The sequence below is a fragment of the Theobroma cacao genome, chromosome 2, assembly GCF_053813885.1.
Source record: "Theobroma cacao isolate CCN51 chromosome 2, ASM5381388v1, whole genome shotgun sequence".
NCBI classification, from domain to species: Eukaryota; Viridiplantae; Streptophyta; class Magnoliopsida; order Malvales; family Malvaceae; genus Theobroma; species Theobroma cacao.
The window spans coordinates 603179-625551 of record NC_142640.1 but is presented as its reverse complement, the minus strand read 5'-3'; the positions used below and the strand labels follow the sequence as shown (position 1 = coordinate 625551).

At 36.8% G+C, this 22373-nt stretch overlaps 5 protein-coding genes and 1 pseudogene across 7 annotated transcripts; 2 read left to right on the top strand and 4 right to left on the bottom strand.

Annotated features, from left to right (window-relative positions):
• Positions 1-1135: 1135 nt before the first annotated feature.
• LOC18607070 (Carbohydrate-binding X8 domain superfamily protein) lies at positions 1136-3477 on the top strand. Of its 2 annotated transcripts, none has more exons than XM_018114756.2 (4): positions 1136-1479; positions 2365-2703; positions 3100-3130; positions 3234-3477. In XM_018114756.2, the coding sequence occupies exons 1-4, from the start codon at positions 1422-1424 to the stop codon at positions 3334-3336; spliced, it is 531 nt and encodes a 176-aa protein (XP_017970245.1). In that variant the 5' UTR covers positions 1136-1421; the 3' UTR covers positions 3337-3477. The 2 variants fall into 2 exon arrangements, with proteins under 2 accessions (XP_017970245.1, XP_007041110.2); XM_007041048.3 differs by having other exon boundaries at positions 2362-2703.
• Positions 3478-4360: 883 nt separating this feature from the next.
• On the bottom strand, positions 4361-5283 carry LOC18607069 (metalloendoproteinase 1-like; annotated as a pseudogene).
• Positions 5284-7770: 2487 nt separating this feature from the next.
• On the top strand, positions 7771-9322 carry LOC18607068 (myosin heavy chain-like protein). Its single transcript, XM_007041045.3, has 2 exons — positions 7771-8023; positions 8109-9322. Exons 1-2 carry the CDS (start codon positions 7924-7926, stop codon positions 8927-8929), a joined length of 921 nt encoding a protein of 306 aa, XP_007041107.1. The 5' UTR covers positions 7771-7923; the 3' UTR covers positions 8930-9322.
• BRCA1 (breast cancer susceptibility1) lies at positions 9304-14717 on the bottom strand. Of its 2 annotated transcripts, XM_007041043.3 has the most exons (14): positions 14519-14717; positions 14362-14415; positions 14208-14278; positions 13770-13883; positions 13178-13623; positions 12733-12843; positions 11592-12620; positions 11379-11479; positions 11090-11276; positions 10885-10982; positions 10644-10770; positions 10395-10560; positions 10111-10229; positions 9304-9797 (listed from the first exon to the last, which is right to left on the bottom strand). In XM_007041043.3, exons 1-14 carry the CDS (start codon positions 14572-14574, stop codon positions 9468-9470), a joined length of 3009 nt encoding a protein of 1002 aa, XP_007041105.3. In that variant the 5' UTR covers positions 14575-14717; the 3' UTR covers positions 9304-9467. The 2 variants fall into 2 exon arrangements, with proteins under 2 accessions (XP_007041105.3, XP_007041106.2); XM_007041044.3 differs by lacking the exon at positions 13770-13883 and having other exon boundaries at positions 14519-14699.
• A 537-nt stretch (positions 14718-15254) lies between these two features.
• On the bottom strand, positions 15255-17600 carry LOC18607065 (Tetratricopeptide repeat (TPR)-like superfamily protein). Its single transcript, XM_018116348.2, has one exon. It carries the CDS (start codon positions 17414-17416, stop codon positions 15566-15568), a length of 1851 nt encoding a protein of 616 aa, XP_017971837.1. The 5' UTR covers positions 17417-17600; the 3' UTR covers positions 15255-15565.
• Positions 17601-17737: 137 nt separating this feature from the next.
• On the bottom strand, positions 17738-20140 carry LOC18607066 (BAG family molecular chaperone regulator 3-like). The gene is made up of 4 exons (XM_007041042.3): positions 19749-20140; positions 19186-19442; positions 18449-18595; positions 17738-18113 (listed from the first exon to the last, which is right to left on the bottom strand). Exons 1-4 carry the CDS (start codon positions 19990-19992, stop codon positions 17973-17975), a joined length of 789 nt encoding a protein of 262 aa, XP_007041104.2. The 5' UTR covers positions 19993-20140; the 3' UTR covers positions 17738-17972.
• Between the last annotated feature and the right edge of the window lie 2233 nt (positions 20141-22373).

The window sequence follows — 22373 nt, the reverse complement described above, 5'->3', positions numbered from 1 at the left end:
GCATCAATGGACTTTATAATAAAATCTTTAAAGGAACAGGAAGAATTAAGGCCCTATTGTTTGTAACACCAATCAAATTTATGTCATTGTCTAATAAATAATTCTTTTTTTTCTCTTTTGTATGGATGAAAATAAAAGGCTATTATGATTTCGTTCTATCCTTATCCGTGTTGATACTTTTAAAAAGTTTGAAGATTTCAATTGAATAGTATTTTTGGAGTTATTACTATTATTGTCGTTGTTATTGTTATGGATTATTTTTAAAAGCCTTTGTATAATTTTCATTAAAGATGTAAATTTGATTAATTTGATTTGAAAATTTTAAAAATAATTGAATTAATCAAAATATATCTTGAAAACAAACAAAATCGAAATGAAACTACGTCGGTTGGTTCGGTCGGTTTTTTCTTAATCTTTGTTTTTCTTATTTATTACTTTTTCTTTATTATTTTTAAAAAATTTCAAGATTTCAATTGAAGAGTATTTTTAGAGCTATTATTGTTAACCTTATTGACTACTTTTCAAAACTTTTATATCATTTCTGTTAAGGATGTACATTCAATCAATTCAATCCGAAAAAAATTTTAAAATGAAATTAATCAAACAAATCAAATTATCCTGAAATTAAAAATTAAAATAAATTTATGTCGATTAATTGTATCTGAATATTTGATTAATTAATTGATGTATGATTTTTTTATTTAAAAAATAAAATTCAATCTCTATTTTCGTAATTCAAAAAAAAAAAAAACCCTATGTCGACCAGTTTGGCAGATTCTAGGCAACCCTAGACTTTTCCCTATTTCTTAGTTTTCCTTATCATTAAGTAATGGATTGAGAACAAGATAGGCTAGGCCCAGGCGAGCCAGTCTGAGCAATGAATTGAGCCTGAACTTTGGTCATGTTGCTCTAGTCCGGCCCTCTGGCTGAGCCATCGGCTTCGAAATGTTTGTTCGTAGGCCTGTCAATAGAAAATCATTGGGCTGGTTAGGATCCAGAAAGAGCAGACTCCGATAGAATCCGTGCGGTATCAAGGCGCGGCGAAACAATTGTCACGAGAAGTTTAGATTTATATATCACGAAAATCATTAGTCAGGAAAACTTGTTTGCTTCAACCACCTTCGGGAAAAGTTCGATACTATAATATTATTGTAAGTCTGAAATGGTCTGTCAAAGTAGAGTACTTGGCTTCTGTAGCATTCATCAGTCTCTTACAGACACACACATACCCCTCGGATAAAGAGAAAAAGAAGAAGATAATTTCCTTTCAAGAAACTGCTGATTCCTCTCTAACCATCATCTCATCTGTGCTTATAAAACCCCATTTTGTTTCACTAAAACAACTCGAGCGTGGGCGTGGGTGTGTTAACTCATTTAGCGTGAGTGAAGAAGGTTTAGCTAAGGTAAAGAAGCACCCACCCATGAGAAAGGTAGCAGCTTTGGTTTTAAACTGCCTCTTGTTGATGGGGTGCTATCTGGGTATGTTTTCTTTTTCATATATACTATACTTCTAGTTTCTTGTTGGTTGTTGCTTCTAGTTTGTTGGGTCAGAGTTGATTTCTTTCTCTTACTTCGCATAGGCCTCTGCTTTTCTTTTCTTTTATCCGTTTCATGATTCTTGGCGTGTCTAAATGTTCTTGGTTCCTTTGCTGAGATCTTCTTGTTCTGAAACCTGGCGGTTGCAGCTGCTGGTGGAGACAGTAGTGGCACAGTGCTGTTTCTCTTTCTCAGTAAAAATAACGTATTTTTTAATCCTAAAGACTACGAGAATAAGATAGGAGTAGCATTGTTTTCTCTTTTCTTTTTATTGATTAGTGGAAAGTGGGAACATCCTGTTATTTACTAATCTTCTTTATTTACATTAATTGGATGATCATATTGCTCCTTTTGCCCTAAAGCTAGGCCTTGTCTTCATGCTAAATTTTCTCCATCATGACCTCTGAAAAATGATGGTGACTTGACAAAACAAACCTCATTTAATAATTATGATGATGGCATTGTCTGTCTTTTTGCTGCCTTTGTAGTTTATACCTGATTAAACTGAGAATCCTAATTCATATTTATCATTAAGCACAGCATGTTTACCATTTGAGGATTAAAACTGAAGCACTGCCTACATCAGAATTTGATTACTGCAACTTTGCTTGACGTGTTTGAGTTGTGCTCAGACTGCAGCTGATTCCCACCTTAGTATTTGAAGGGCGGAATCAAGACTTATAAAATATTACTTTTTCTCTTTTAGGAGCAAAGATGTTCTCAGCGATCTTCTGTGCCATTTTATAGCCATTGATACCGTCATTGATTAGTTTAGTCCGCTACTAATCTGCTCTGTTTTATTTGTGTCTCAATTCTTTGCAATAGTAGTCCCAACAATGGGATTGTCAGTGCAAGAGAGGGCAGAAGCAGCGATTCCGGTCACAACACTTTCACCTCCAGAAGGCAACACAACTTTCCTTGATGATACAACATGGTGTGTGGCCCTGGCCGGGGTTTCCCAGATTGATTTGCAGAATGCATTAGATTGGGCATGTGGTCTGGGAATGGCTGATTGCATAGCAATCCAAGAGGGAGGACAATGCTATGAACCTGACACCCTCGTGTCTCATGCCTCCTATGCCTTCAATAACTATTACCAACAGAATGGCAATTCTGATATTGCTTGCAATTTCGGAGGAACTGCCACTTTAACAAAAAATAACCCCAGTAAGCAATTCCTTCACATTACATTAAATCCCCTCCCCCTCTGGTTATTAATTAATTTTCTCAGACTGGTGTATCCTTTGAACAGAGTATAACATATTTCCAATGAAAGAAAGAAAAACTATATGCACTTTGGTTTGTTTTCTTTTGAGGGAATATCCTGATTTCTGAAATCATAAATAGCCTATATAGCTTGAAAGGGGTCATTGTTTCCATCATTAGTTTTAATGTACATGGAAAATTGACAGTTGTAGTTAGGATTTGTGTCCACAGTTCTTCCAAGTTGTCCTTCAGGAATTGCTCCAAAGTGATTCTTTTTGGTTATAAACAAAAAATTGTTCAACATACAAATACATTGCATATTTCCCTGACTTCCAAGTTTGCTCATGCTATCTACAGGTTACGGAAAGTGTCTCTATTCTGCACCAGGGTACGAATGTTCATCCTATACATTGTTCATTTTCATGTATACTTGCAGGGTTCTGGATGTTGAGTATGTGCAACGTGTTTTCTTTTTTGTTGTGGTTTTGCAGATCTGTTGGCTCTGCAGCACCACCTCCTTTGTCCAAATACCAGTCAAGCTTTTTATGGTGGGAAATTGTCGGGGTTTTACTGCTTTTGTACAAGGGAAGCTGATGCAAGGTTGATCTTTGCCCTTACTTGCACTTGAAGCTTGAATGATCTTTGCCTGTTTTTTGTTGAAATATGGTTGAAATGCTTAAAAATGTGAACGCTGATGGATTAAGAGCATAATCACAGTTAGAGGATTCCTATCTTTGTAATTGGTTTAGGAATCTAATTTTTATCTATATATTACTATAGTTTTTGATGTTCATACTCCTTGGCAATGTTCATACCATCTGGGCATGGTAGTCCTTATGTATATACTAGTATATTATTCTAAATTTGTGAAAAAAAGAAAAAGACCAATAGCCTAAAAAATCGTGCCTGCTGTCGTGTGTCCTGGACCAGAGATTTTCGTGAGAAATTGAGAGACGATATAGAAAAGAGAAATGAATCAAGGAAAGGAGGATTAATGGATGAAATACTATAATCCAGCAAGGTTAAGTAAAGAACCAACAAGGAAGGAACCAAAAGCAGAAGGAAAAGTGGATGAAATCCTGAAAGAAGGAAGAAAGTGGGCCACAAATTCACTGCAGTATCTCTGTCACAGGCTTATAGCTTTTGTCTTTTGTCTGAAACCAATTTGCTTGGGGCAGTGTTCGTAGAAGTTGGCAAGCATGAACGTCAATTATGTCATCAGGTTGGTGTCTGTCAACCATGAAAGCCATGGCTTTTCAGTGTTGTTTTTCCCCATTTGCCACAAGGATTAAGGGCTTAAAGTCTCCAAAAAATCTAAATCCAGCCCCTCGTTTTGTCTTTTTGCTTGCTTGCTATAATGCTCACTGTCACTGGCCTTTCTTACATGAGAAATAAATGATAAATAGGGTATTTAACCAGTAGTGTGTAAGATATTAATAAATTTAAACAATATTTTTTAAACTTTGATTTCCAAATGTTTTAGATGAAATTCAAAATCAAAATTAAGTATTCTTTTAAAAGGAAAAGGATAAAATTTCATTAGATCGAGCAAAAAAAGCTCTAAATGAACTATAATTGAACTCAAAATTTTCCCATCAAAATCAAGGCTAGGCAAATATCAACCATATAAACTATGAATTCCCTTAATATCATCATCATTCAATCCTTTAATTTTTCCAGGTTCAATAAATGGGAACGTTATGGCCTGTTTGACAGTGGAATGTTTAAGTCCCAAAAGATGGCCGATTTCATGCAGGCCAATCGTGCCTATGTCAAACGCACCAGGCTTGGCACCCACGGTCCAGTTCTCATCCCCATCAAAATGTAACCTCCCGTCGGTTGGTGCGAAAGCATGAGCCAGGACTCCCCTCGGGCCATCGAAAGGAACCCCATCCCCATGAATACGCCTCTGAAAACTGATTTTCAAATCAGCATTTTTATAATCCTGCACCAATCTGAACTGGAACTTCGACACCGAGGCCCAAGTCGAGAAAGCCTGCGCAACCGGGGCCATGGCATCGGGTCGAGTTCCTGGAGGGAAAGCGTAGGTGAGTGTGGTCTTGGAAGGTGGCCATTTCGGTCTTCCATTGAAGAATGCATAACGAGGCACTGCATGGAAAGAGCTAGAGCCACTGTGGTTTCTGCCATTGATGATGTTGTCATCAGGCACCCACATCGTGGCAGGTTCATGATCGATATGGTTTCAGCATCCAAGGTTCCGGTGACCCTCAGGTTGAAATTGTGTTGGTAAGTCTTGATGGCAGACTCTAACAGATCATCAAAATAATCATCATTATAGTTTTCTTGGGGTCCTCCATGGTTAGGGTCGGTAGAGCTCAAGTACCCGAATCTTATAAGGTACATTTTCAACTCCCCGATGCCCTTAACCTTGTCACCCTTACGACACCCCTCGAGCTGTTTCAGGAAGGCAAATGGTGATTGGTTCTCAGGATTTGGCCTGGCAAACACAGTGTGTGAAAACGAAGGAAAAAGGAAGAGAAGGGAAGCAGTTGCAAGGAGGGGAAACAATTTAGATTCCATGACTAAATTATTAAGAGAGTATAGCTAAAATGCTTGTTGTTACTCATGGTTTTTCTTTTTTGGTCCTTTTTATAGATATTTAACGAGAAAAAAAAATGGTAAGTTTGCTTAATTTTGGTATAGAAGAACTTAAGAACGAGCTGACATAAAATTAAATGGAGATATAAATTGTAATTAATGATTCAATAGAATGTAGTAATAAGCAATAAATCATGGTTACTAATTAAGCAGACTGACACATATGCATTGTATTATTTATACCAGATAATCTTTGAATTAAATTGAATGATCATTAGGTAATATCTTCCATTCATGGCAATATAAGTAAGCATTTTAGGGATGAAGTTGATGGGTAATTAATTAGTTCATTTACAAGCCACATTATCACTTAATTACTATAATAACATTATTCGACGGATTTTTTACGAAATTGGTTCCCTCGAAACTATATGGGATGAATTGTTTCCAACCAAATCAATTCAGTGAAATACCTTGTAATTTTTGCAGTGAATGAGCAGCGCAGTGATCGGCAGTGATTTTGGGGGCACATGAGATGATGAGGAAGATTGAGTGGCGAGTACGTAGTTGTGCTGTAGCTGGACTGCCACATGAATATTGCAACATGCAGTGCTGGTTTATCCTTATGGATTTTGGTCAAAATGAACTTCTACTAGAGAGAGAGAGAGAGAGAGAGAGAGAGCATGCATGACGTTTGAGAGTCGAGACTACAGCTGGTTTTGCTTGAACTCTCGTGCATGGAAATTTGGGTGTAAATTTTACTTCACCGCCCATCAAAGGAACCAAAACATATTGCATTGTTTTTAATTACTCCCCCCATATCTGATGTAAAAAAAATTTGCTAAACCCAAATACGAACTAAAATTTAAATAATATTTCAACACATTAGCATTGGATAACTTCGTAGAAATTCAATCTTATTGTTTGGGCTTTCGGAGTTGGAATAGTGGTTAACAGGCATAGTCGGGATATTCATATTTCATAATCAAAAGTGAAATTTTTAATATTTCAATAAAGTCACATTATAATTCCAAGTATTAAAAAAAGATTGTTTACTAATAATAACATATAGATGTCACAACAAACACTTTAAAGTAAATAGATAAAGTGTTTAAATCTCATATCGAATAAATAAGAAAATTTTTTAAAAAATAAATACTGCATACCTCGTTAAGTTAATATTTTGAAAAAAAAAAATAACATGTACGAGATTATAGTAATTAGATTCTATGTACCTTATTTCTTATGATTAAAAGAAAGAATATAAAAAAAATTTAGACAGACAGGCAGAAAACAATTATGGTTGAGTTGTTCTTGTGATGTTATTTTAAAGAAATTAGAGTACTCAAAGCAAACTTATACTTGTATACATTAATATGAAATAACATCATATGATTTCGGTTTTATTGTATTGTCTTTTAGAATCAGAATAATGATCAATATGGACAATAGAAGACGTTCATATTTCATAGTAAGAGGTGATGAAAATCCTTCAACAAAGTCATACTATAATTCTAATTATAAAAAAAATTATTTTTTTAGAAAATAATAACTATAGATGTCATGTCAAATGCTTTAGAGAAAATAAATATTTTAACCTCACATCGAAACAGAAAAATATTGAAAAGAATGAACACTAGTCAAGTTAATATTTTGAAAAAAAAAAAAAATAACCATGCGAGATTCAAGATGGTAGGAGTATATTTTAGGTATCGTGTTACTTATAATTAGACGAAAGATTTATAAAAGAATTTGAGCAGAGACAGGCAGGAAACAATTAATAAGTGGCCCTCTTCCCATGCATCTAGCATGTGGATCATAAGCTGACCCTGCCAACTCCATGCTATTCCCCCCTATTCCGGTTCCCATGCTAATTAATTGAAGACTTCATCAAACAGGATCTTCATCTCTCTCTCTCTCTCTCCAAAGAAATGAAAGAGTACATGCATCAAAGATTAACTTTCTGGTAAACAAATGATGTAGACAAAGCATAAACCCATCTCTTTGGGGTCAAACTTCTCATATCAATCCATATTTGTGTAATTTGATGTAAGTTTTGATCTTTGGGGTTATTTTTTTAACTATATTTTTTTAATATTTAATATTATTTTGGATAAAATAGAATCGTAAAGATTGTATACACTAACAACGGTTACGGATAAATTTATACTGAATAAGAATAGTTAAAATCCAAATTTGTTAAGGAAAAATGGTTAAGTAACGTCCCCCTGAGGAAGGTGTAAGGAAAGGCAAAGCAGCGCAACGGCCGATGGAAAATATTGTGTAAAGGTCAAACCATCAGAGCACTAATTGCGCAGGATTTACAAGCAAGAACCAACCATATTCCCAGACTTAGCCAGCACCAAAGAAAATTGTCAATAGAATAAAAAAAAAAAAATTACAGACAGAGACAAGGATTAGATCAGCAAAAGTCAAAGAACGGGAGAAGAAGAAAAGGAGAGAGTGCAAAAGCAGTCTCTCTTTTTTGGATCCCTCAACCTCATAATAACACATAGAAATACTCATTATTCTCTCTCTTATTATTAAGTTTTGACCCTTTGGCTTTCATTTTTTTTTCCCTCTCTTGAAAGATCTTAGATTTTTCTCTTCCATTTCTTCGAGATGATCGGCCGTGGCGGTCGAGCATATTCATCTCCTGAGATAGCACGTCCTTCCTCTAGTGATTACCACCATGTTGAAGGTCAAGACTTCACTTTCGAAGGTAACCCTTTGATCCTAGTGCTTGTCAGGCTCGTTTAATCATTGATTGTTTGCATGAATTTTCTTTGGTTTTTTGCAATGGTTAGGGATTGCTGCAAACGTGAAGCTCCTTCTGAAGTTGATCCACGAGCAAAGCCAGGCGAGCAATGGGGACCAAGATGGTCGCAGAGCGCAAAGGGTGGCTGGGATGATCAGCATCCTGGACGATGTTAAAACCCGGATCCAAAAATATTCACCACCTGTTGGCAGCTCTTTGAAGGAGTTCAGGCGGTGCAACACAGATCTCAGGCCTCATCGTGCTCCGAGAGACAAGAAGTCCGGTGCGGATGTTGTGATAGATGAGAAAGAGAAGTTGAGAAGAGAGCTGCATGCAAGCTCTGCTGCAAGGAAGAGCCTAGAAGCGATGTGTTCTAGCTTGGGAAAGGAGAAGGAAATCATGGCCTCGGAGCTTTCTCGAAAGGTTCAAGAATTGAATGGAATGGAGGAACTCATCAATGATCTTAAGGCACAGAATGAGACGTTGCTGGCTAAAGTGCAAGCTTGCGCGGCAGAGCATAGAGAGAAGAAGCATGGGGGAGATCAGACTCAAGGGGTCAATGCTGCCCTTCAAGAGCGAAACAAGGCACTTTCGGAGCAACTTTTGAAGTCTCTTGATGGGTATCGATCCTTGAAGAGAAAATATAAAGATGCAAAAGAGGAAAACGTGGGGATTCAAACGACAATGGAGGAAATGGGGGTTGAAGTAGCAGCAGGACTTGGTGGAGTACATGGACTCAAGCAGCGGTTGGCAGCAACAGAAGTACGGGAAGCAGACATTGAGAGGGAAATTTCAGCACTGGAATGCATGTTCGAGAGTTTCAATGTTAAGATTTCGAAGCACATGCAAAAGAAAAGCACCTGTAACTGAGATCAAAATGCTGGTATGGTGGCCCTGTCTTCTATGCCAGCATAGGAAGGTTTTGGCAGATGCTTCAGTTCAAGATGACAAATCACATCCGTGAATATTTTGGTATTATTGCATTGATTTAGTTCAGTTTTCTAGCTTGAGCCCACAATCTCAATAGTTGCATAAAACCAAAGTTTTGTTCTTTTTCATCTCATCTTGGAATCCATATGTATTTCATGTTGCTTTTTTGAAAGCTCTTTGTGAAAATAACTTGACTCTTGTAAACATATGACAGATTTATGTGATTGATTTCAATCAATCATAGATCATGCATTCTATTTTGAAAGCAAATTTCACTGTAACCTGTAAGTTTTCTCCATGAAGAACAATCCATAAACAATAAATTTTGCATGATTTTATTTTGCCATATTCTGATAGAACAGTTCTAATTTTCACTCCCAACTAGTTAAAGAAAATTCATTATAATGGATTCACAGAAAACAATTTCTACTTTTACCTGTTACATTGCAAGAGTACACATTTACAGAGGCAAAACTGTTTAGAGATTTTGCAATTTGCACGCAGAGATGGAGTTCAAAAGCCACGTATTGCTTAATGCTTTGGCTCCGGTTGAACTTGCCAGAGCTTCAGCATCAGATTGCCTGCGGCTTAAAATCATATGCTTCTTGCCTGGATCACATTTTTCAGGCAACTCAAGGCTGTAAATTATGAAGGTTGAAGACACAGGGGCTCCCTGATCACCTGAAATGGGTTTTCTATGCAAAATGGTGCCTCCTGCAGCAACTACAAGGTCTTGTAGATATCCCCTATAAGAAGGTTCAAAATCTCCCATCACGTAGAACTTAGACCCATCGAAAAGCTTTGGTTGCTGCATGGAATGTTGTCAAATCAAAATCAAATAAGCAGGCAAGTTCAGTGCCGGCATACACATGCACAAATCATTTTCAGGATTCTTTCAAGATGCCTGCCCTATATCTTATCTTTCAGAAACAAAATAAGAGCCAAAAGTATTGCGTAAATTTATGGTTTCCAGTAGACGAGACCAAAGAGTCTCACATCAATGGAAGGGTCAGGCCTACCATGGCCCATGAAGACTTAAAATTAAAAAAAAAAAAAAAAAAACAAGATCACTCTAAATAATGGCTATAAAAATACTTTTGAACAGATCAAGGGGAACCGACCTTGTTCAGGAACCTCAGCCTGCCAAGTTGTGGACCATCCCTGATTCCATGAACATCAAGAGTAATTTCATATTGTAACTCATCAACAGGTTTCATGGCTTTAATGCAAGCTTTGACCCCTGCAGAAATAGAAATTCAGAATTCAAGCAGCAGTTATAATACGCACATGCATTTATGCAAAGCTATAGCATATGTATCACAGAATAGGCACTTAGGCTCACAAAAATTATAAACTCTAAAACTCAAGCAATTATATTCACTTTATGCCGATAAAAAATACTAACAATTAATATTCAGTATCCACTTCCCCTCCAAGATACCCATTAAAATTTTAAGGGTTCTTTTGCATGCTCCATTTTCATCTGTGGATGCAATGATATGGGTCACACTTGAATCCCATTTCTTCAACACTGTAACCCCAGATAATTTCTCAAATTCAGATATGATTTCCTGCAGTTCAAGTAATTTAGAAAACTGTTAAGGAATTTCTTTCTGTAAAAGAACAAATGAAAAGCTAAATCCACCGGCCTTACCCTCTCTCCAACTGTAAGAGCTGAACAACAGAGAATCAATTTGTTGGGTGATCCACAAGGATTCCATTTCTTCTGCACACTGATGCCATTGTTTGTAGGAACTTGATTGTGGTGAATGGGAGAATGTCTGGAAACGAAACAAGAGTGAGAAGAAAGGATCTAATGGAATTTCATAGAGCATGAAGCGGTGGAGGAAGTTCATGAAGAATACTAAAATAAACTAAATGAATCCTCTGCTTACCCTCTCAAAACACGTCTTTTTCTGCTTTCTTGAGATTCTGAATTTTCATTAGGCAACTTAGACGAGGCATGAAGAGGGCATAACATTACAAAGTTTTCCTATTGTAGGGATTCAAAAAAAAAATAAACACATTAACGAGAAGCATTCTGTGTAAACTTTTCAATAAAAAAAGTACAGAAAGCTTTTCAATCTGCATCACACTTACAGTGTCCCACCGGCATTCTGAGATTAATTTTGCACAAGGAACATGAAAACTCTTGCGGCAACTCTTTTCATAACAGCCCAACGCTGCACCTTTGAGTCCACAACAGGGGCATTTTATTTTTCGACTTCTGGATAATTCAGCTTCAAGGTTGATTGCCTTATCATTTTCAAAATAAACATTAGGTGCCCTGCAAACATTTTTCTGAACAGTTATACGACATCAACAACATCAAAATTGTAAATTCAAAGAGTTAAGTTGGACACAGTTTATTCCATAAAAATTCTTTCACCATTCAGTGCAGTTCTTGTGTGAATGTATGACCTTTGAGCCACCATTGTAATCTAGAGGAACAGGCCTGCCATCATAATAATGAACCATCTGTCCTGAGGCCTGCAATTTTATTTGGCAAATAAGCTTGGGCACATCGATAGTAGAGATAGGCATAGGCTGTTATAGTCATATCATTGTTAGGAGGAGGTATCTGACATAAGTAAGGACTAACCTCAGACTCTTCTGTAGAAAGACAGAAAGCACATTGTGTTTTATTCGTAACAGTCTCACATTTGCGCAAGGCCATTCCATTTGCACCAGGAAGCTTCTTTGCTGTTGAACCATCTGAAATTCCAACAGTAGGACTCCCTTGAACCTGTTCACTTAATCTCCCAGTAGAAACATTGCTATTTCCCAGCTGATGCTCTTCGGCCAACCAACCTTTTGTGTCATCAGTAAAAGAAACTTTCATCTTTTTCTTACAACTTGTGTTTTTCTCGCTTTTCGAACTCAAAGCAGACTTTGCTTCTCTAGCACGTTTGATTGATCCTTCACTTAACTGTTTGACACCATTGTCATTAGCTACAGGAATGGAAAAAGAGTTCCGAAGAATCATCTTTTCATTTGTCTGGTTGTGTGCAGTTGAAACTTCTTCAGGGAAATCAACTATAGCCAAACTTGGTTTTTGTTTCTTTGACTTTGAACAAGATTTCTTTTGGCACTGGCCAGTGATCCTCCTGCAACTTTTTCCAGTCGTCAAATTCTCATATTCATCACCACATTTTTTCTTACTGGCTCTGGCAGGCAACTTCTTAACCATTTGTGTTTCATCCTGGTTAGGAGTATCTGCATTTCCAGAGGCAGCAGAAACATATGTTGCTATTGGTTCAGTTTCATGGTGATCCAAACCAGCCACCTTATTATTTTTCCTAGTCTTAGCCAAATAAGAACTGCCACTATTGTCAGCTGCTTGGTTTTGATTAAAACCTTCAGATAGTTTTCCTGGATCAGCATAATTTTTCCAAACGGGACTGGTAGTTCTTTCAGCAATCTTCTTTTGGGCAGTCTTTCTACCTTTCCTACCTATTTGCCTGGATTTTTGATTCCTAATCTTATTACCAATAGTCTTGTTTCTGGAAGATGGCATATTAGGCAGCATTTCTTCTGATGTATCATGTCTCGTTGTCATGCATGCACCATTATTAATATAGGGTTCAACTGTATTTGCACCTTGTAGTGCTAGTTCATCAGTGTCTGCAACCTGCATTTATTTGAAATTATAGTAAATCAGAACGACCAAAACATGATGAAAATTGCTCAAAAAAATAAAGAAGAATGCAAAATAGCTTTTTAGGTGGGGTATTTAATATTACCTGCATTTTAACAGGACTTGGAAGAAGTTCAGGGGAACAAGCTCTCTGTGTCCATTCAAACATTTCGCTATCAAAGAAATTCACATGACCAATGTTTCCCTGCACCTCCTCCTACATGATTTTTAGGAAGATGTAAGAAAAATAATTTCAGGCCATTAAAAAATCTTAACCATTAAAAAGTTCAACTATCTGAACATCTTCAGATGACACAGGACTTGCTGAATTCAACAGTAAGTCAATGAAAAGTTGGAGATCTGAGGGAGCTAAGCATGACATAAGTTTAAAGTCTGAACCAATAAACAATTTCATATGCTTATAAATCAAAATCTCGATTCTGAACAAAAAAGTAAGATGTACAGTTATTATTAAATACAAAACCATTTAGACAATATCTGTAGATGATTCTGAAAATGTACTTAGCTAACATACACATGTGAGTACTTACTTTAGAGGAGCCTTCATCATCAGAATCCTTAATATCACTGAAAGAAGGAACTTCAGGTGGTGTTATATACGCAAATTGATCCCCATCTGTAAGCTGACTTGACTTCTCTACATCTTCCTCCCTCAACCAGAAAAAGGGTGCAAGTATTAATTCTTCCTTATCTTTTAGAACGTAATTCTCCTTTTGAACTATCAAACTGCTTTTAGATTCATCCTTGGTGCTTTCAGCCAATCCACTTCCAAGTTTTGCAGCCGACATATGCATTTCTGTATGAGGATATTGTGGCACCTGAACCCTTTTGTTGGTAGGAAAAGAAGGCTTCACAGAAATGGGATCAGAATTCACAGTTGTGGACTTATCCACCCTCGATCCTCTTCTTTTGGTCGCTCCCTGATCATCCACTCTTTCACTACAATTGAGATCATTTTCAAGTTGCTTTTCATCATCTGCAATACAAAAAAGCGAAGACTGACTGGAAATTTCAAACTACATATAAGGTTCAAAATATATTCCTGTCTATTCTTATGTCTTATCAAGAAAAGAAAATAAATCTTATGATACCTTGTACTAAATGAATGTGTGCCTATATTACCTGATGGTTTATCCTGAGGCTGATTCTGGGTGACAAAAATATTGAAACCTGAAGCAATTTCCATGCTTTTATAAATGCTAACCAAGCTATCCATGTGAGGAGCCGGACGAACCTCTACAGCAAAAATAGAAAAGAATTGACTTGAAAACAGCCAAGCAACTGTAGCTTGTAGATAACTCCATTTGACTGTAAGGTTTTGCTCAAATTAAAGCAAAAACAAGTACTCATATAACTAAAATGTCACACCAATTCAGCAGTATTGTTTGATTTAGTAGCAAAGAGCATAAAAACCAACAACCAAACAGAGTCAAGTTACTGGCCTCAATTGTCATTCAAACAGATAGCAACAGTAATTATTAAACTTACTGACTAAGAACATAGAAACAATTTCAGGCATGCATATTCTAAAAGCACTGGAAAATCAAGAATGAAGCATACCTCTACGCTGGTAGGGCACTTTGCAAACCGGACAATTGGAACCTGATTTCATTGATTTCATTATACAGGCACTGTAAACAACCAGAAAAATTTTCGATATCAGTGATTTTCTTTATTCCACTTTCTCTGAAGTTTAAAGGGCTATATAACTTACTTGCAGAATACGTGGTTGCATGTAAGTGAAACGGCAGAATTCAACAGACCCAAGCTGCAAAATAAATATTGTTTTAATAAAAAATTTAAGAAAAATGAAAAAAAAAAAAAAAGCACGAAAGAGGATGAAGGGTTTGTCTGGGCTGATGAGAATATACCAAATGGGGCATTTGAGCTCTCTGCCCATTTTCTCCAGGTGACTTGGATCCCCCATTTTTGGGTCTTGATCAGGCAAATAGTCGTTCCTTTCTTCTTGAGAATGAGAGAGAGAGAGAGAGAGGGAGTTAGCGACAGAATGGCGACGGAAGGCAGACGAAACGAAAGATATGGATATGGCGGAAGATTGTCTTGGAAGGAAGCGCAAAACTGAAATCTAAATTTTCAATTTTTTGAACCCCGCCAAAGATTTCTCACCAGTTCGCGGCTGTATTTCAAAAAATGGGCTGGCCATTGCAGAGAGACTCGGGAAACCCAAGCTAAACGAACATTTGGGGGAGCTGGGCTGTCCTTTATAAGGTTTTTCCCAAGGGCCCAGGCCCTAAGTCCAAAAATCAGTGGTGAGGGTATGTGTTTGATCAGTTTGGTCAGTTTCATATGAATATTTCGATCTAATCTAATCAATAGAAAACTATTTTAAAAATAATCATCATATAAGTATTGTTTTCACATTTTTTTTACAATTTTTGAAAATATTTTTGAAGAAAAGTATTGATAAAGTTAATCATCTTTAGGGTCTAATTAAAATAAATTCAATTTACAAAGATATTGTTGTTTAAAATAATATCCATTGGTCACTGTTTAATGTGAATGTGGCATTGCGGCTTATACCCGAAAACGATGTTGCCATAAGTAAATTTTAATAGAAATTAGAAATTGCAGACAATTAAGAAAGGATTTGAGCAACCAAAGAATAAATAATAGAGTACATCCATCAACCAGGTAAACCAAATGTTTGCGCATGAGTGTTTAAGAGTGAGGGACAATGGAACAGAGAAAAATTGGATAACTAACTTAAAACTGCTCTGTTGCTTACTGATAACAATGGTGGAATTCAAGTTTGGGTTTTTACCATGCACAGAGCGAGGGCAGTGCAAGTGAGCAAACTCTGCCATTTCAAGTTCGAACATTCACCTTCATCTCTGTACCTGAATTGCATTCCGTTGCTTATCAGTATCTGAGATTTTGAATAGAATCCTTGAATTCGACTACCAGTAATCCATACAAGAACAAGAACCGTTTCTGAAATGGTGAAACCTACTTCGATCCCTGATGATAATCTCTCGTTTGAAAACTTTTGATAGAAGCTTAATGGCCATATGACAATCTGCACAAACTCTCAAATTCTTCACAACCCTGATTGGGGTACCTGGTGCTGTCTTAAGCAGCATGAAAGCAATTGCAATCTTCTCGCTATGGTAAGACAAAGCATTCTCCTTTTCTTCTTCCTCTATATCAGCAAGCACATTGGCTGTATGGGGAGCATAACCTTCTAATCTTAACCTCTTTGTGATTTCTGCTAGCATTGCATAGATTTCCTCACTTTGAGGATGAGATCTATCGCCCATGACAAATTCGTACACATGATTGCCCAACTCTACAAGGCTATAACCTGGTACTTTCTTCACCCCTTCCCTAAGCATTTTTCGCCTCAAGATGTGCACATCAGACCAGCGTTGCTCTGATGCATATAGGTTCGAGAGGAGCACGTAGTCACCACTACATCCAGGTTCCAGCTGTAAAATTTGAGCTCTTGCATACTCTCCTAAAGTCAAATGGCCATATGTGGTGCATGCTCCGAGCAATGTCCTCCAAATAACAGCATTAGGCTGCAATGGCATGTTTTGGATGTAGTGATATGCCTCCTTTACCAAGCCAGCCCTACTCAACAGATCAACCATGCAACCATGATGTTCTATCTTGGGCAAAATACCATATTCCTCTTTCATCCTCGTAAAATAATCGAAACCTTCATCAACCATCCCGCAATGACTACAAGCATAGAGAACCCCAACAAAAGTAACTTCACTAGGCACCAATCCCTTTCTTTCCATCTCCTTGAAAAGCTGAAGTGCTTCCTTAACAAAGCCATTGACAGCCAATCCAACAATCAAAGAACTCCAAGAAACAACATTCCTTTCCTTCATCTCATTAAATACTTTCTTTGCCTCTCTAATGCTACCACACTTTGCATAAAGGTCCAAAAGCGCATTCTTAACATGCAAATTCTCACTCAAACCAACCTTCACTATATACACGTGAATTCTGTTACCCAATGCCAAAGCACCAAGCTCAGCACAAGCAGAAAACAAACTGACCAAAGTGAACCCATCTGGCTCCACACCCTCCAAACCCATTTCCCTGAAGAGAGTCAAAGCCTCGTTAGGTTTCCCATTAAGAGCGAACCCATTGATCACAGAATTCCAAGCCACGACGTCTCTTGCAGGCATTAATTCAAACATCTTATACGCACTGTCGACGAGTCCACAGGCAGCATACATATGAAGCATAGAGTTCTGAACAAAGACTAACGACTCGAACCCATTTCTTATAACAGTGGAATGCATATTTTCACCAACTCTTATGTCCGCCAACTTAGCAACGGCTTTTAAAAGAAAGGGGTATGTATGAGTATCAGGTTCGATGCAAGACGCCTGCATCTGGCGGTATAATTCGAGGGCTGGCTCTGGGTTTTCACTCTCAGCATAGCCTCTAATCATGGTATTCCAAATGAATACATTGGAGCTCTGGATTCGAGAAAAGATGCTGTAAGGGTAAGAAATGGGAGTCGAGAGGGAAACAAGACTGTAAATAAGGTGTTTGCCGATATCAGGGTCGTTGAGTGGGACCCCATGCCTGAGAGAGAAAGCGTGGATTTGTCTGAGTTTGAGTTCGGAAGAGCCATAGTTCTGTAAGAGCGAAATGCATTTCTTGACTATGAAAGATACTGGATTTTCTGGGCAAGATGATGCGGGTGGTGGCGTTGTGGAGTAGCAACATGAGGTCGTTAAAGACGAGAAAAGGACGAACGAATGGTTCCTTGGGTGCTTTGAGAGCATTGGTTCATGTTTGTCTCACCTGTCTTGTTTCTGGCCCTTAGTATGCGGTTTCCGGATCTGGCTGGATCCTGGAACTTGCTTAAATCTCTCATACGGATTCTCGATTCTTCGTAGCCATTGGAGTGGACATGAAATTTATCGCAAATTTTTTTATATATGCAAATGCTACTTTGGTAAACGATTCTGAAAGTCAACAGGGCAGACGCTGGAAGAGGTAACAGCTTTCAAACTAGGTGAGCTCAATTTCTTCAGTGGAAAAAATGTCCAGGGGTGGCTCTAGCCAATTTGATCTCTGCTTCGTGCTTGACCAGACTCTGTAGATTAATCAGAACGGTTTTCCCGCAAATTTACTGAAGTTGTAACATTACACAGGGTTTCCAAGTTTCAACCATACATTACATCTAAAAATCCTCACCAATGCTTATTGGCAAACGACATATGTGGCAAAGAAGGGGCTGTACGTACAAGCAGATAGCTCGCTTATGTCTCTATCTTGAGCTAGGATATTGGGGGTAGAAAAAGAATGGAAAATGAAGAGTAAGAAAGGATCATTGGATCAATCAAAAATTTCCCATTGTGCCATGGCCGGAGAAGGCTCAAAGGTCTCCCATTTGGTTGTGACGATAACAGGCTTTACTTTAGCATTTGATATCTTCAACGTGTCAAGGGTTTCAACACATTTCTGAACTCTCTTGCCCTGGAAAAACGAAACCATGAATAAGTTTGTAGTACTCAATGGACAACCAATGCGCAAATTATTGTACGATTTAATACATTAATCACAATTTCAGCAAGGAGACAATTCCAGGCTGAAATCTGGGTCATTTATTATTGGCTATGGTTAACTACTGAAACTTGTCAGCAAAAAGCTGACAGAATTCAGCGCATTGGTTCTGTTAAATAGATTGTTCCTCATTCATGATGATTGTCAATCATAAAGAGAGAAGTTAAAGGGTGCATCCCAAGGATGTTACAGCTATTAAATGAAAATTTCTCATTTGATAGAAAAGAAGAATTCATATTTCCAGGTACCTGCAAAATTTTCTGGGCAAAAGCATCTCCCTCTGCAGCAATGTTTTCTAGCTTGATTGCTTGTCTCATGAGCATCTCAATAAGTGTTGTGACTTGAACCTCCGGTACCTTAACTCCACCAGAGATTGATTTTTCGATTGCAGAAACCTGAAGACCCAAAAACAGAACATTTATAATCATAGATCATAATCTGTCAGTGTACAACAATAACAGGAAGAATTACATACTAAATGCTTGTGGTTCTACTAAGAAAAAACGAATGTCACTCTAGGATTTGAGTGTTTTGAGGCCATCACAGTGAGCCTGTGAGCTGGTGGCACACACCCGTAGAAAAAATCATAGGAATATGATGGCCCAAGTACAAGTGAACAAAAGATGAATGCGCCATGGACCCCTTGGCCCTGATGAACCCAAGCTCCAAAAAATGGCAGTAATTGGTGGCCAGGGTTCGTTTCTGCTTTTAATCGACACAGCCACTGCGTAAATGCATAAAAGGACCGGTGCCCCCACTTTGAGGGTCCAGATTCTACACCTAAATCATTACTGGAAACCCCATCTGTAACTTCATGTCATCCAGCTATTTGATCATGACACTCTCAGATTCTTTCACTGCTTTCCACATCCATATTCTCATTAGCAAACATAATGCGCACTAACGAAAAACTTACCAAAATTAAACAATCAGGGGCTACACGATGAAGCTGAGATGAAAATATAAAATGAAGCATTTTGCTTACTTGGTCCGCCAGCTGATCGACTTCCATGGAGACGTCGTTGATGGCGCGGTGTGCACTCTGGATCTTGGCGTTTCTGCGCATCTCGATGAACCTTCGCTCAATGCTCGCTGGGTCCTCCATCAGTATGACTTTCGATCGGTCTTTGACCCCGCATATGTCTAGATACTCACCGTTTTCTCTCTCTTTCCCTTTGAATATCACTCTCTGTTCGCCTGCTTGCAACCCTGTTTCCGCTCTTAGAAGTTTCTTCACCTCCCCTGTCGGTCAATCCCAACGTCAGCTCTTCCATTTTATCCTCAAGTATTATTCTTTATATATATACACACACATTTTCAGTGTTTAATGTTGAAGTAATGAATAACAGAAAAAGTAGGGATCTGAAGCAACCATGCAACCCCTCACGTAACAGTAAAAACAGCAACTCAACTTAATAAAAAAGCTGAGTATACCAACATTCCCCATTGCCATTGTTTTCTCCCCACTTTCTCACCCACCAAACAAACAGAAAATGGAAACCGTGGAAGAAAAATGTATTTATGTAAGTAGATCCGGCTGTGTCTTACCAAAAGTCGCTTGAGAGTTCACGGAGATCTCGTAACGCACCGCCCCGTAAGCAACACGTAAGCGAATATCAGGGGCTGAAACGTCGGCGTTCTGGGTTCTCTTTTGCACCAGCATCCCTCCGGGTCTCATTTCCCACTCGATTGCTTCTTCCAAGGACGTGGAGTAGGAGGAGGCGGACGATGTTGTATTGTTTGCGCTTTCACTACTCATTCTACCATACACATTGGACTTTCTCTTCATCATCTTTCGTGTCGAACACAAGAAATTTTTTTAAAAAAAGACAGATTTTTTGTTGCTAATTTTCTCGGGAAAGTGAAGGAAAAATATCTTTCAAGGCATGGAGTTGAACAAGTCTAGTTTCCTTTGCCGACAGTAAACAGCGAAGAACGTGGTGGGAGGGGGGGGGGGGGGGGGGGGGGGTACGGGTTTTATATGTGCTGGGTTGCGTTTAAGGTTTTGCTTCGAAGACATGAGAAAAAACGACAGGAGGGTGTTTCGACCAATGGGAAGCGTGCCACGTGTGAACTGTCAGTAACAGCTTAGCAGTACAGTTGCCGACAGTTCAAGTGGGGAAGTAACCAGGAGAAAGCGAAAATGAGAGGTTCGCCATTTTTTTCTATTTTGTGATAAACAACGGAAATTTATTGTCTGAACTCAATTATCTCTATTTACATATACATGATAAACAAATAAAAAATTAATATAAAAAACATAAAATTAATGCTAAATATGATTAAATTCTCTTTAAAATTAATAATAATATACCATGTGTACACGAATATATACATTTCAAGACATTCGTAACTTTATTTTATTTTAATATTTTAATATAAAAAACTTAAAAAGTTTGTAATTTCTAACAAATTATAAATTATAAATACTCTTTTTGTCTTTAATTTTTTATTTTATTTTCACATAAGTTAATATAAAATTTTTGATTTTAATGTATTTTATATTAAAATTTTAAAAATATTTTTAAATATAATAAAAATATTTTGAAAAATAAATTTTTAATATAAAAAATAAGAGTATTAAATATCTAAAAAAATTTATTTTGAAACATAAAATAAAAAAGATAGACAAAAAGAATATTAAACAACTTTTGCAATAAAAGCAGGGAGAGCACTCAAAGTCAAAGTGATCAGGATTATAAATAAATAAATAAATCAAAATCAATAACATTTTTAAATTATATTCTATGTTTGAATTATTTCCTTCTCAAAAAAGTTAATTTATTTATCGTTTTCTTCATAGAATTTTATACTTTTTGTTTCATATCACTTGTACTTGTATAAATTTTATTAGGTGAAATTAAAGAAAGGATTATAATTAAATCGATGGTTTTCAATTGAAAACGAGACTTTGTATATAATTATTTCATTAAATCGTTTTCGAAATAATTTTTGTCTTTATCATTTAGTAAGTTTACGTAATTTTCAATTTGAGGAGTAGGAAGTTAGGAACGTTGGCTTCAAGTTAGGTTGTTTCGTTTCCATTGGAAGAAAGGGGTGGGAGTTAGGTATGACTTCAAGATGCTGATCTTGCAAGTTTATCTCGTTAATGGAAGTGTCAGTTTTTGTTGATTGTGGTTGTATCTCTATTCCTATCACTAAAGAAATAATTAAGTCTCTTCATTTTTATGTTTTAGTTGCTCAAAAAAATTAATTTTTTTTATTTTAAAGATAAAATATTATTATTTTGTAAGTTTTGATTAAAATTATACAAAAATCTATTAACTTTCAAAATAAACACCCAATTTCAAAAAAATATTTTTTGTTAGATATGTAGATTCAATTATTAATCAACTGTTAATATTTATGTCAATTTACTAACGTGATAAAAATAAAAAAATAATTTTATTTTTTATTAATTTTTAAAATTATTATTTTATTATTTTTATTAATTAAAAAAAAAACCCCAAGATGAGAGCATCGAAGTTTCCCTCTGCTGGCAGCACCGATGTGGTGTTCCCCTCCTTTTGGAAGCACCGGCTGGTATTCTTTTTTTTTTTAATTAAATATAATAATAATTTTTTAAATTAACAAAAATAAAAAAAATATTTTAATTTTTTTTAATCTCTATTAATAGTGTTTACATTTTTTAGGTAAAATGTTCATTTCAAAGACTATTAGACCTGTTTAAAATTTTAACTAAAACTTAAAAAAATTCAGATATTTTATCTTTTATTTTAATTTATTGGGCTTAAAGTTATAAAGTTGAATTATGTCAGTCATAATAAGATCAATAATCTTTAAATTGGGTAAATATACTTTCCATTTTTAATACACATTTTTTCAATAAAGACGGTCTTTATTGAGTTGCATAGAACGAGATATTTTATTTTTTTACAATGTTTTTTGCTTTTAAAAAAAAGGAAAATATAATTAAAAATGTGTCACATTTTAGATGGGCTACATCTTGGGGGTGCTCCACAGGGACAAGAGAATGGTAGCAGAGCAAAAACATTCACAACAAATTAAAGAGGACTAGTCAGTGCCCGGCAACTCTACTCAAATTGGGTGGCACCCATCAGCACCGTGAGTCCATGAGCAGGCCAAATACATGGCCTGCCTGAGATGACTCGTTCCTATCCCTATAATTGCTATCCCCTCCCCACAATTCTG